The sequence below is a fragment of the Borostomias antarcticus genome, assembly GCF_949987555.1.
Source record: "Borostomias antarcticus genome assembly, chromosome: 19".
Lineage (NCBI taxonomy): Eukaryota > Metazoa > Chordata > Actinopteri > Stomiiformes > Stomiidae > Borostomias > Borostomias antarcticus.
In genome coordinates, this window is record NC_140252.1 from 9,723,215 (window position 1) to 9,738,214 (window position 15,000).

General features: G+C 50.2%; 1 protein-coding gene across 1 annotated transcript in view; it reads left to right on the top strand.

The window, feature by feature from the left end:
* The window catches only part of syne1a (spectrin repeat containing, nuclear envelope 1a), a gene marked incomplete at its 5' end in the record, with an annotated part of 215,195 nt that overhangs the window by 192,318 nt on the left and 7,877 nt on the right, over positions 1–15,000 (top strand). Inside the window, 13 exons of the mRNA XM_084453952.1 lie at positions 3,551–3,713; positions 4,550–4,737; positions 5,239–5,389; positions 6,903–7,085; positions 7,350–7,487; positions 7,754–7,945; positions 10,306–10,597; positions 11,061–11,129; positions 11,845–11,978; positions 12,174–12,300; positions 12,737–13,005; positions 14,332–14,538; positions 14,692–14,820. Coding sequence (XP_084310078.1) covers positions 3,551–3,713; positions 4,550–4,737; positions 5,239–5,389; positions 6,903–7,085; positions 7,350–7,487; positions 7,754–7,945; positions 10,306–10,597; positions 11,061–11,129; positions 11,845–11,978; positions 12,174–12,300; positions 12,737–13,005; positions 14,332–14,538; positions 14,692–14,820 — 2,242 coding nt within the window. The remainder of the gene's footprint in view (positions 1–3,550; positions 3,714–4,549; positions 4,738–5,238; positions 5,390–6,902; positions 7,086–7,349; positions 7,488–7,753; positions 7,946–10,305; positions 10,598–11,060; positions 11,130–11,844; positions 11,979–12,173; positions 12,301–12,736; positions 13,006–14,331; positions 14,539–14,691; positions 14,821–15,000) is intronic.

Sequence of the window (15,000 nt, forward strand, 5' to 3'; positions counted from 1 at the left end):
AGCACTCCCCCTAGTGGAGAGAGTTTGAGGTTGAGGTTGATGTCCAGACTATCTAGTAAGGGGAAGACAAACGCAAAGAAAGCAAGCTAAGGAGAAAAGCTATATAGCGATCCTTCTCCTCCGCTCCCTCTCCCTCCATCCCTCTCCTCTCCCTCCCCCTCCCTACCCCGGCTGTTCCCCCCTCCCTCCCTCTCCCGGCTGTTCCCCCCTCTCTCCCCCCTCCCTCCCCCGGCTGTTCCCCCCCCCCTCCCTCCCCCGGCTGTTCCTCCCTCTCTCCCCCCTCCCTCCCCCGGCTGTTCCCCCCTCCCTCCCCCGGCTGTTCCCACCTCACTCCCCCCTCCCTCCCCCGGCTGTTCCCCCCCCCCAGTTGTTCCCCCCTCCCTCCCCTGGCTGTCCTCCGAGGGTGGAACGGGGGGGGGGGGGGGGGCAGTGCGTGACCTCACAGAGAGAGACAGCTGCGGTCTCTTTGGTCTTGTGTGTCCGTTCATCTTCATTCTCAGAGAGCGTTGGTTTCCTGCAGCAGCTCAGGAGTCCAGGAAACCTCCGTCCCAGTTCGTCTCAGGAGGCGTTGACGTTTGTTGTTGAGGGGTTGAGAGCGAGGGGTTTAGTTGAAGAAGAGGAAGCACCGGGCAGAGCTTCATCCTTTCCGTGCCGCTCGCACTGGAAAGCTCCCGCCTCGCTCGCTCACTCGCTGTGTGACATTCCGTCCACGGGGCCAGCTCTCTGGCACATGCCTCTGACTGCCAGTCCTCATTTAGCAACAGCAGTACTTGTCACTCTCAGGCGCGCACACATACACACACACACACACACACACACACACACACACACACACACACACACACACACACACACAGAGAAACAACTGTTTGAGGATCTCCTTTAATAACCTCCCAGAGCAGTTGACAAGTCACACTTGTGCACCCCCCCCCCACCCCCCTCCAGACGGGGGGAGAAAGTCCCGTCCGGAACACTTGCTCAGACGAAAGAGAGAGAAGGAGTTTCCACAGCTCGACCGCTACCGCGCCGTTTCATTTGGGAATGGTTTGGGAATCCCGGGCCCCCATGGTTCTGGATTTGGGGACAGATGACATGGCAGGGCGCCCGAGCCCAGACCCCGACCTGCCGGAGTGTGACTGCGACATCACCAGGCAGGCTTGTCTCTGGAAAACACTGCTTTTGTGGGAGTGCTGTAACGTTGGAAGGATTTTGCCTCATTTTGCCCTTGCAAGATGCTTGAGTGTGTGTGTGTGTGTGTGTGTGTGTGTTGGTTTATAGAGGATTGATATGCTTGGCTAGAGCACTATTGTGTGTTTATTTTTGTTTTTGTATGTTAATGTTATTAGCATTGGGCCAGCTGGTTCTGGGTTTCCTATAGTTGTCTGTTCTGACTAGACTTTGCAGAGCCTTTGCATGAGTTTGAGTCATATCTGACTAACAGCGGTAGCTGTTGTTGTTGTTAATAGATGTCACTTTGTGTGCGCGATGCTACTACAAGATGGCTCTGGTTGGAGCCTGTTCATTACATTACAATCATTTAGCAGACACTTTTAACCAAAGCGACTTATAATAAGTGCATTCAACATAGGTGTGCTATTACTCCCAACTCATGAGCGCAACCTTGTTCTAAAGTAAGTGTGAATAGTTAAGTACAAAGCTGTTTTTTCCCGGAAAACTGCCTCTTAACTTTGTAACTGTCTCTGGTGTTCTCTGTGCTTACCTGTGGGCCAGCCACAACAACAGAGAAACACCTAGAACTAGCTGCTCACTCTTTTTATTACCTTGATTCAGATGCTTCAGTCAGAAAGCAAATGGCTTGAAGCTGGATAGAAGCATTGGATTTAAGAATACAGTGTCTCTGTGTGAACTGTTGTATGATTTGATAGCGTATGGCGGTATTGTTCTGTGCCCTTTTCAACTCGAGGTTGCGTGTATGTGATGTTAACCGAGCATCTGATCACGCACGCGCACACACACGCACACACACACACTCACGTGCCCCAGCGTGACATTCTAACGTCCACATTTAGAACAGAATCCCGCAGGCTTATATACAGCTTCAGTATGACGCCGCGGGGTTTTGTCCCAGGCTGAGGGTTCTATAATGTAGCTCCGCCCCCATAGACCGCCGTGCTCGCAGACACACAGTAACACAGCGCGCCTCTCACGCGTCACACACCCGCTGAAGCGCATCCCCAGGTAGCACTCAGTTACCCTATCAGTGTGCGGCGTGAAGAATGGCGCCCGGCTGCGTTCTTAACCGGGTCTGAGATGGTGGGACGGTGAGAGGCTCGTTACTGAGGAGGGAGAGGGGAGACAGCTCCGGGGAGATATGAGGTCACGCCGGCGCGTTTCAGTCAGAGGACGGGTTCGTTCCGGTCCAGATGTCCCCCCCCCCCCCTCACCGGGCTGCGTGTTTAGCCTCTAACCGGGAAAAACCACATCCCTCTGCTAATCCCTCCCCATACGCGCCCCAGCGCTCGCAGTGAAGTGTTTAGAGAACCATGACGGATATGCTAATATCCAGGGTGTGCAGTTCCAAAATGGCGCCCTTCTCTTCTCGTCTCTTAAAGGACAATGCTCGTTTTTGACAACCTGGACCTTATTTACGACATATTATAAGACGTTTGACTCACCGAGATCACTTTGGTGTAGTTCGGAGGCATGTAGAAGAAATTTAAAATCCAGCGCGAGCCAAGTATATCCATGTAATGGCGGTGGTCGGGGCACTTAGAATGCAGTTTCTAAAAATCTATTTTCTGCCGCGAAACGGTTGTTTTCATCAATCTGTCTTGAACTGCATTCTAAGTGCCCCGACCACCGCCATTACATGGATATACTTGGCTCGCGCTGGATTTTAAATTTCTTCTACATGCCTCCGAACTACACCAAAGTGATCTCGGTGAGTCAAACGTCTTATAATATGTCGTAAATAAGGTCCAGGTTGTCAAAAACGAGCATTGTCCTTTAACTACAACTGTGCCCAATAACGCTGACCAACAGTCTTCTGTTTTGGTTGTGAAAGGGTTTGTAGACAGTTCACTTTTTGATGTTTTGGTCGTGGTTTGTAGTTAACAGTAGTTTGGGTTCTGGCTTTTAAGGTTTGTGGTCAGTTCTGTTTTTGATGTGTTGCGGTTGTTCATGGCTCTTTACTAGGGGTGTGGGTCAGTCACGTGATGACCGTCTGAAACTGAGTCTTCCTCCTCTCCCCATGGCGAGACGGTCATCGCGCTGTAGCTACACGAGCAACGACGGCGCCGCCCTAGAGGCTCCTGACTCGTCGCGTCTGTGATCCATTTCAGATTTCATTCTCCTTCCTGTCGTTGATCGCGTGCCTCTTTGTTTGCCCTTTCGTGCACCGCTGCCGTGACGATAGGACAGCTTAGTGTTCGGCCGGCTTCGAAGGCGGGCGCAGCAGAGTTGACCAGAGTAGGAGAAGCTCCCTGCTCCACTGTCCCCCGCCTCAGGGTTAAGGGTCAGTGTTGACTCTCTCTCTCCGCCCCCCCAGGGTTAAGGGTCAGTGTTGACTCTCTCTCTCTCTGCCCCCCAGGGTGAAGAAGCTGAGGGAGACGTTGGTGGCGGTGCAGCAGCTGGACAGGAACATGAGCAGCCTGCGCTCCTGGCTCGCCCACATCGAGACGGAGCTGTCCAAACCCCTGGTCTACCACACCTGCCACGCCCAGGAGATCCAGAGGAAGCTCAACCAGCAGCAGGTACGCAGGGAGGACACACACCATTACATAACAGTAATTTATCCAAAGCAACATACAATAATTGCGTTTAACGTACTGTAGGTAGTCAGTGTACCTGACTAGTACAGTGTACACACACACATACACACACACACACACAGCCCACTGTACCATGTTGATATCAGCTGTATTGTCTATGCTTTCTGCTGCCAAGTGGCCGGTCTAAATCTGGACCGGTGTGAGAGGCAGACCTCAGTGACCTACTTACCGCTGTACATCCAGTATCTGCCTCTCACACTGATGACCAGACCAGCGCAGTCACCAACACACACACACACACACACACACACACACACACACACACACACACACGGCAGCTCCGGCTGATGGCTCTGGGCTGTGTTGACCTACCCTTACTAAACCAAAATATATTGCGATATATTGGAAAATATAATGTAATATATCAAACAATACATTTCCATATATAGGAAACTGGTGGCTACTGTATATTTTGTATGTATGTATCATATATTATTCTGTATATTCCCTCCATATATTTTATATATTATAATGTATTGACAGTTAATACTGTATATAGGGGAATATATAATACTGTATATAGGGGAATATATAATACTGTATATAGGGGAATATATAATACTGTATATAGGGGAATATATAATACTGTATATAGGGGAATATATAATACTGTATATAGGGGAATGTGTTTTCTTTGCAGAAGGGTATCTTGGTGACGTGCGCCACAAGTCTGGAGAAAATGTCAAGTGCAGTGATGCGATGCTGGGTTTGCAAGACTGACGCTATCGTCCTCAACCTCTCTGTCTGTGTGTGTTCAGGACCTGCAGAGGGACATAGAGAAGCACAGTACGGGCGTGGCGTCGGTGCTCAACCTGTGCGAGGTGCTCCTGCACGACTGCGATGCCTGCAGCACGGAGACGGAGTGCGACTCCATCCAGCACGCCACCCGGGGGCTGGACCGCCGCTGGAGGAACATCTGCGCCATGTCCATGGAGAGGAGGCTGAAGTACGGAGCGTCCCGCAGACACAAACACACACGCACGCACACACACACACATACGCACGCACACACACACACACGTACGCACACACACACACACACGTACGCGCACGCACGCCCACACACACGTGCACACACGCACACACAGACTCATCAGTCAAACACAGACATGAGGCATGTAATAGCTTTATACACTCAATTCTCTCTCTCTCTGCTCTCTCTCCCTCTCTCTCTGTCTCTCTCTTTCTCTCTCTCTGTCTGTCTCTGCTTTATCTGTCTCTCTGTCTCTTCCTCTCTCTGTCTCCCTCTCTCTCTTTCTCTCTCTGCTCTCTCCCTGTTCTTCCCTGCCTCTCTCTCTATCTCTCTCTCTCTCTTCTCTCTCTCTCTCTCCGTCTCCCTCTATCCCTCTCTCTCTCTCTCCCCCCCTGTCTCTCTCTCTCTCTCTCCCCCTGTCTCTCTCTCTCTCTCTCTCTCTCTCTCCGTCTCCCTCTCTCTTTCCTGCTGCAGGATTGAGGAGACGTGGCGTCTGTGGCAGAAGTTCCTGGAGGACTTCTCTCGGTTCGAGGACTGGCTGAAGGCATCGGAGAGGACGGCCGCTCTGCCCAACTCGTCCGGGGTGCTCTACACCGTCGCCAAGGAGGAGCTCAAGAAGTTTGAGGTACACAGGGAGGAACCCATGTAGCGGATAGAGTAGGGGGGTGGAATACGTTGACGTCTAAGTGAATTTGTCACATACACAAGTTACAAGTGTAGAGAGTGCAGTGAAATTCTTACTTTGTGAGCTCAACCCAACAGTGTGGATAGTTGTTGTATCACCAGAGGGAGGGAGGAGATGAAGACCAGTGATTTAAAGGACATGGCGAACATCAAATGTTCTAAATCGGATTATTTTGGAGCAGGTAAAGAACACAGGACTGTCGCTAGACACACAGCATCAGCACAAACAGACGGTCTATTCACACATCTGTCACACAAACAGACGGTCTATTCACACATCTGTCACACAAACAGACGGTCTATTCACACATCTGTCACACAAACAGACGGTCTATTCACACATCTGTCACACAACCATGTCTAGAACGCGTCTCTGTGCACGTCACCTCCGGCTTCGGGCTTCAGAGAGGTGGTATGGAACTGAGGGAGAGAGTGAGTGAGTGAGTGAGTGTGTGTGTGTGTGTGTGTGTGTGTGTGTGTGTGTGTGTGTGTGTGAGTGAGTGTGTGTGTCCAGCCTACAGTGCGAGTGAGAGAGAGGGAGTATCAGGTTACTGAAACCTGTCTCTGCTGGTCAGCCCTAGCGCCAGACGGCCTGTTCACTGACCGGTCCACCCTCTCTCTCCACAAGCCCAGAGCAGCTGTCTGACCGACTGCTAGACTACGGACAGTAAACTGCCAGATTGGGAACCTGATAATGTCTATCTGCATACAGTACCTAGGACTGGAATGAGGACTTAATTGGTGCTGATAAGATATTGTAAGGACAAGCGATAACAGGAAGTCTAATGTACCTGTACTTGTACTTGGCCCAGAGGGGGGGAACATCTAGATTTCGCCTCCCCCCACTATCGCGCTTTCCACATGCAGTGGAAGGCAGGGGGCCCCCCGAACAGAGCACACCGCCAAAATTCATATGCTCTATTGCTGCATGCACAATAAATGGGTAAATTTTGACTAAAGTGATCTCAATTGAATAAACATTCTATTGTATCTTTCTATTCTGGGCAGGTTGGGTTGTCCCTGCATGTGTCTGGCCCAAGGTTTCACCCCATAGCAGCTTAAGACTGACCACTGTACTGTAGTGGGACCATGTCAGCATTTATTTGGACTCCTACTGCAGCAGCGACTCTTCCTGGGGTACCCTCCACGCACAGCACTAAATACCAGTCAGAAAGACGGAAAAGCACTAAATACCAGTCAGAAAGATGGAAAAGCACTAAATACCAGTCAGAAAGACGGAAAAGCACAAAATACCATTCAGAAAGATGGAAAAAAACGACAGACACTAAAACAAACACAGAGACACGGCGCCACGTTAACTAAAACAAACGACGCACATGACACATGAACACCCGACCGCCATGACACACGACCGCCGTGACACCCGACCGCCATGACACCCTGCCGCCTCTAAAGACACGCTGACGCCCCTGTGCCCCACCCCCCCACCCCAGGCCTTCCAGCGGCAGGTGCAGGAGTGCCTGACCCAGCTGGAGCTCATCAACAAGCAGTACCGGCGCCTGGCGCGTGAGAACCGCACCGACTCGTCCTGCCGCCTGCGGGAGATGGTGCACGACGGCAACCGGCGCTGGGACAACCTGCAGAGGAGGGTGGCCGCCATCCTGCGCAGGCTCAAGGTACGCTGGGAGATACGACGATGACGGCCGAGGCCTAGCTGAGGGAAACCCAACGCCGAATAGCATCATACAACTATATATCACGTAGATTGTGTCCGGACTTGAACTAAGAGCTACAGTTTACATACCCTTCATAAGAAAACGTATCTCTGCATGTCAATTTCTCTGCATATCAGTATGTTTTGCTCCTGTCATGTTCTTATGATGGTGAAGAATACTGTGAAATGAGTGCTAGTTTTTGGATTTGTGTGCTTGTTCTCTCAGCACTTTATCGGCCAGAGGGAGGAGTTTGAGACGGCCAGGGACAGCATCCTAGTGTGGCTGACGGAGATGGACCTGCAGCTCACCAACATTGAGCACTTCTCCGAGTGTGACGTCCAGGCTAAGATCAAACAGCTCAGGGTAAGGTGGAGTGTGTGTGTGTGTGTGTGTGTGTGTGTGTGTGTGTGTGTGTGTGTGTGTGCGTGTGTGTGTTTGAAGTCTTCCTTGCTTGGTAGTGTGTGTGTGTGTGTGAAGACAAATGGACCTTCATAGTTATTATACTGTACATATCCTGTTCTGAAAGAGAGATCTCCTCTTTCTCAACGTGTGTGTGTGTGTGTGTGTGTGTGTGTGTGTGTGTGTGTGTGTGTGTGTGTGTGTGTGCGTGTGTGTGTGTGTGTGTGCAGGCGTTCCAGCAGGAGATCTCTCTGAACGCGGGGAAGATGGACCTGGCGTTCCGGCAGGGGGAGGGGCTGATGGAGAAGAGCGAGCCCCTGGACGCCGCCGTCATCGAGGAGGAGCTGGAGGAGCTGCAGCGCTACTGCAGAGAGGTGTTCGGACGCGTCGACAGATACTTCAAGAAGCTCACGCGCCTGCCCGTGAGTGACCACGCACACACACACGCACACACACACACGCACGCACACACTCACGCACACACACACACACACACACACACATTATACATACACATACGTACCACAAATACTCTCTCTCTCTCATATACACACACAACACGTACACACGCACACACACACAGGCTAGCAATGTACACAACGGCTAGCTGGATACACATATACTAACCATACACACCATGTTAACCACCAAACATGCCAAGCCTAAGTTATGAGTCACTCCACCATTCAGGAGTGTCCATGACGTCGCCATTGAAGAGGGTGGAAGTGCTTACCTCTCAATAGTTCTTAACACACTTATCTCTCGATAGTTCTTAACACACTTACCTCTCGATAGTTCTTAACACACTTACCTCTCGATAGTTCTTAACACACTTACCTCTCGATAGTTCTTAACACACGTACCTCTTGATAGTTCTTAACACGCTTACCTCTCGATAGTTCTTAACACGCTTACCTCTCGATAGTTCTTAACACGCTTACCTCTCGATAGTTCTTAACACGCTTACCTCTCGATAGTTCTTAACACGCTTACCTCTCGATAGTTCTTAACATGCTTACCTCTCGATAGTTCTTAACACACTTACCTCTCGAATAGTTCTTAACACACTTACCTCTCGATAGTTCTTAACACACTTACCTCTCGATAGTTCTTAACACATGTACCTCTCGATAGTTCTTAACACACTTACCTCTCGATAGTTCTTAACACACTTACCTCTCGATAGTTCTTAACACACTTACCTCTCGATAGTTCTTAACACACTTACCTCTCGATAGTTCTTAACACACTTACCTCTCGATAGTTCTTAACACACTTACCTCTCGATAGTTCTTAACACACTTACCTCTCGATAGTTCTTAACAGACTTACCTCTCGATAGTTCTTAACAGACTTACCTTTCGATAGTTCTTAACAGACTTACCTATCGATAGTTCTTAACACACTTACCTCTCGATAGTTCCTAACACACTTACCTCTCGGTAGTTCTTAACACACTTACCTCTCGATAGTTCTTAACACACTTACCTCTCGATAGTTATTAACACACTTACCTCTCGATAGTTATTAACACACTTACCTCTCGATAGTTCTTAACACACTTACCTCTCGATAGTTCTTAACAGACTTACCTCTCGATATTTCTTAACACGCTTACCTCTCGATAGTTCTTAACACGCTTACCTCTCGATAGTTCTTAACACGCTTACCTCTCGATAGTTCTTAACACGCTTACCTCTCGATAGTTCTTAACACGCTTACCTCTCGATAGTTCTTAACACACTTACCTCTCGAATAGTTCTTAACACACTTACCTCTCGATAGTTCTTAACACACGTACCTCTCGATAGTTCTTAACACATGTACCTCTCGATAGTTCTTAACACACTTACCTCTCGATAGTTCTTAACACACTTACCTCTCGATAGTTCTTAACACACTTACCTCTCGATAGTTCTTAACACACTTACCTCTCGATAGTTCTTAACACACTTACCTCTCGATAGTTCTTAACACACTTACCTCTCGATAGTTCTTAACACACTAACCTCTCGATAGTTCTTAACAGACTTACCTCTCGATAGTTCTTAACAGACTTACCTCTCGATAGTTCTTAACAGACTTACCTATCGATAGTTCTTAACACACTTACCTCTCGATAGTTCTTAACACACTTACCTCTCGATAGTTCTTAACACACTTACCTCTCGATAGTTCTTAACACACTTACCTCTCGATAGTTCTTAACACACTTACCTCTCGATAGTTCTTAACAGACTTACCTCTCGATAGTTCTTAACAGACTTACATATCGATAGTTCTTAACACACTGACCTCTCGATAGTTCTTAACACACTGACCTCTCGATAGTTCTCATTTTTTAGCTGTATTTTGATTTTGATTTTATGAAGCTAAATCATCACATACAGCCACCAAACTTTATTGGATCTAAGAAACAAGATGGAAAAAATCTCTTCTCACAATGAGACACCAGAGACATCTCTTCACGCTGTTGAAGTCCTCACTGGGGAGGAGGTAGAGAGAGTCCTGGTTCAGAGACCTGGGGACAGTGATCTGCTGACCGAGGCTGGACACATGACACGGAGCCGTCCTGAAGGAGGGACAGTTGACACGGAGCCGTCCTGAAGGAGGGACAGTTGACACGGAGCCGTCCTGAAGGAGGGACAGTTGCCGATGGATTCGGCTACAAATATATAATTACATACGAAATAACATCTTAATTATACCATAGTAATATGGGTCCTTATCCCTCCCTCCCTCTTTCTCTTTCCTTCCTCCCTCTCCCTCCGCCCCCCTCCAGCTGGCCGATGACGAGCTGGACGGCTCGGACCGAGAGCTGGACCTGGACGAGGACCTCCGCTGGAGCGACTCCGCCTCCCCGCCCCGCCACTCCAGCCGCCCCGCCTCCGGCGCCGCCGCGGCCCAGAGGGCGGACCGCTCGGGCCGGGACACGCCTGCCAGCGTGGACTCCATCCCCCTGGAGTGGGACCACGACTACGACCTGAGCCGCGGGCTGGAGAGCGCCGGGGGGCGGGGCCGGGTGGCGGAGCAGGAGGACGAGTACCTCCGCACGGCCACCGCTGTGTTGACAGGTCAGTAGAGAGAGAGAGAGAGAGAGGGAGAGAGAGTGGGAGGGAGGAAGAGGGAGAGAGAAAGGGAGAGAGAGAGAGAGAGAGGGAGAGAGAGAGTGGGAGGGAGGAAGAGGGAGAGAGAAAGAGAGAGGGAGGGAGGGAGAGATGGATGGATGGAGGGAGGGAGAAATGGAGGGATGGATGGATGGATGGAGGGATGGATAGAGGGATGGATGAATAGATGAATAGATAGATGGATGGATGGCACAATAACTCAGTGTCACACAACAGTGCAGAGAAGAAACCCATAGATATCACAGGGATATCACAATAAAACACGTCTCCTGTCCCCTTTCTGTCCCAGTCTAATGACCTTGTTCATGTGTTATTATAGCGATGCTATCAGTCCCTTCCTTCAACCGCACCTCTGGAGCAGATCTGTGACGCCTGACTCTGAGGCCTTACTTTATCTCTCTCTTTCCAGATGTAGTTATACCAGAGAGCCCAGAGGCCTATATAAAACTGACTGAGAACACACTGAGGTCCTCCTCCGGTAGGCAACTAGCCATAGCATGCTAACGTGCTAACGCACAAATACCATACCCTTTACTGCAGAATGCTAACGTGCTAACGCACAAATATCATTCTCTTTGCCACAGCATGCTAACAAGCTAAAGCACAAATTCAATTTCATTATACACTAGCATGCTAACCATATACGCCATTGCATGCCCTATTGTTGGATGCCATGTACCAAAGCACTAAACTTCTCACAGGATCCCAGCAGTTACCTGGCATGATATTTCTTATGTCATTGTGATCTGAACACTGCCTGTCAAAGCATGTCCCTCCATCAAGAAACAACTAGTCTGCACAACAACGTTCCAGTGATAGTAGCTTAGATAAATATACCATTGCATCCAGACATTGTATTTGTGTTTGTGTATTAAACCAGGGATTAGAACCATCGAAACCACCTCATTTTTCATATTATTTTATGAAAAATGTAACTGCAACTGCAATGTTTTGGTTTCTGTTTTCAACCTAGGAAGTAATATGATATTATCATAACCAATTTATGTTTCATTTACTAAACCCTAAGAATGGCATGATTCTCGAGAATACGAATTCTGATTCGTATGTAGTTTTCCCATTCACTGAACACATTTCCAAATGGGTCACCTTAACAGACAAAAGGACATCTTTTGTCCCAATCCATGTCGAGTCCTGTCGCCGGTTGACCTTTTGGTGACCCTTGACCCCTCCAGGTGATCCGGGTCAGCTGGAGGCCCACCTGAGACAGCTGGACCAGGCCCTGGACACGGGCCGCTACGGCCTCCAGCAGGAGGAGGGCGGTCTGACCAGCTCCAGCCCCGAGCTGGACTCCTCTTACATGGGCTACGTAAGTCCAGCACCTCCCTCAAAACGCAACACGCATTCAAACTCAAACGCAAACCCCAAAATGTACCACATCCTATCCACAGAACCGCATGAAGCGCCGTTTAATAATGACAAAGGAGCGCGTTTACACGTCTAGCGGTCGTTCTAGTGAATGAAGTGACAGATCTAACGTGTGATCGTGGCGTTGGCGGCGCAGATGCGTCTGATGGGGGAGTGTCGGGGGAACATGGCCGCCGTGCGGAGGGCCGAGGGGGAGCTGAGTCAGGAGGACGACTGCACGCCCGGACTCACCAACCCCACCAGCATGGACCCCCAGAGCTCTGGTCAGCCACACACACACACACACACACGCAGGCACACACACACACACACACGCAGGCACACACACATGCACACACGCATGCAGGCACACACACGCACGCATGCAGGCACACACACACACATTCAGGCACACACGTACACACACATTCAGGCACACACGTACACACACATTCAGGAACACACACACACATTCAGGCACACACGTACACACACATTCAGGCACACACACACACACATTCAGGCACACGCACACACACATTCAGGCACACGCACACACACATTCAGGCACACACACACACACACACACAATATCTTGCCACCATCGGAAATGAACAACACCAACATGTCATCCAACAATAGATGTATATAATATACAACGCGTTTGTCCCTCTGAAGATTTGGATTGCCTCTGCCTCTGACTGTGTTCTACCACAGCAGGCGTGATCGAGCGCTGGGAGCTGCTCCAGGCCCAGTCTCTGAGCGACCGGCGCCGCGGCTCGGACCCCCAGCAGGACCCCCAGCGGGACCCCCAGCGGGACCCCCAGCAGGACCCCCAGCAGGACCCCCAGCGGTGGCAGCAGCTGATGTGGGAGCTGCGGGGCCTGGGGGCGTGGCTGGAGCAGAGCGAGGCGGAGCTCGGCCGGCTCCGAGGACTGGAGCTCTCCACGGACATACACACCCTCCAGATCAGGATCCGCAAGCTCAAGGTGTGTGTGTGTGTTTGTGTGTGTTTATGTGTGTAGCGTTATCTGCTCTCTAGGTGTGTGTGTGTGTGTGTAAGTAAGTAAGTAAAACTTTATTTATATAGCGCCTTTCACAGTGTGTGTGTTTGTGTGTGTGTGTGTTTACAGTCTATAACTACAGTACTGTACGATATTTGATACATCAGGCCTTGCTGGCTTTCTCAAGTGCTGTGCACTCACAATCCCATCACACACATACACACACACACACACGCGTACACACACACATGCTCATACACATGCACACACACACACACACACGCGCGTACACACACACGCGCACACACACACACACAGCTGCTGCAGCCTGTAAAGTATCAGACAGGATGTCAACAGACTATAAATACACAGGTCTGAACCCACACACACACACACACACACACCACACACGCACGCACGCACACACACACACACACACACACACACACACACACACACACACACACACACACACACACACACACACACACAGCTGCTGCAGCCTGTAAAGTATCAGACAGGTCTACTGACCTACGTCCACCACCGAGATTCACTACCTCCGTCCTGCAGACAAACTCTCAGGTCTGAGCTGACCTACGTCCACCACCGAGATAAGGGACCTCCAGCCTCTAGACAAACTCTCAGCCTTCTTCTTCTCTGACTGTTGTCATCACTCCCCAAGCTATTTATAACTGCCACAACCTAGCAGGGCTGAGAATGAGTGAGCTGGATTCATGAGTGTTTATAATGAGTTTATAATGTGTGTAGAGTGCAGTCATACTGTTACACATACTGCACATTCAAGTTGTTGCATTCTCACCTATTTCGGCCCCCGGGTGAACGGGTTTTTTGCTCCCCTCTTTGTCGATTTCCATTCCCCCATTGTTCTCTGTAAAGCACATTGTGTTGCCTCTGTGTATGAAATGCACTGTACAAATAATGTTTGATTTGATTCTCACGATTTAAAGCACGGATGTCCCTGTACTGTAACACACACGTAAACATGTACAGTATTAAGGGTGGGCTGTAGCTCAGGAGGTACTGGAGAGCAGGTCATCCAATGGCCGCAGGGTCGTCGGTTCGAATCCCGGCTCCTCCTGTTCCACAAGTTGAAGTGTCCTTGGGCAAAGACTGAACGCCAAATCGCTCCCAGTGAGCAGGCTAGCACCTTGCATGGCAGCTGCCGCCATTGGTGTGTGAATGTGTGTGTGAATGGGTGAATGAGAGGCCAATGCTGAACTGTCCATATGTGTAATGCCTTCACACTCAAATGAGCTGCCCTCTCACTCAAACATCACTTCTCCTTTGCAGGAGATGCAGAAGGCCATGGACGCCCACAAGTCGGCGGTCCTGTCAATCAACCTGAGCAGCGCAGACGTCCTCCAATCAGGACATGACTCAGAGGAGGCGTGGGAGCTGAGGGGCGGGCTCAAGGAGATGAACTCGCGCTGGGATTGGCTGGGCTCGTCTCTGGAGGACTGGAGGGAGGAGCTACAGAGGGCCTTGATGCAGTGTCAGGTACGGCCCAACACACACACACACGCACACACACACACACACACACACACCTAAACACACACTGGTGTCCTGTATCACAGTCTATCACTCGACCAGCACTCCTGATAAAGTGACTGTTTAATCTCACTGCGTTTTGTTTCGGTCTCTGTCTAGGAGTTCCATGAAGTGAGTCACGGCCTCCTGCTGTGGCTGGAGAACATCGACCGGCGCAGGAACGAGGTGGTCCCCGTCCCCCCCCGGCTGGACCGCGAGACCCTCCGCGGTGACCATCGAACGCTCACGGTACAGTTCGGGTCTTGGAAGAGAGATTTTCAGTATCCGTAATAGACTAATGTTACCTTGGATAAAACGATAGTAACATCTCTGGCGCGTTCTCGTGGCGCTGTGACAGGAATGATGCATTGTGTCACACAGAGACGCTTGGTTGATTTAGATCCCAGCCAAACGCAGCCTCTCTGAACA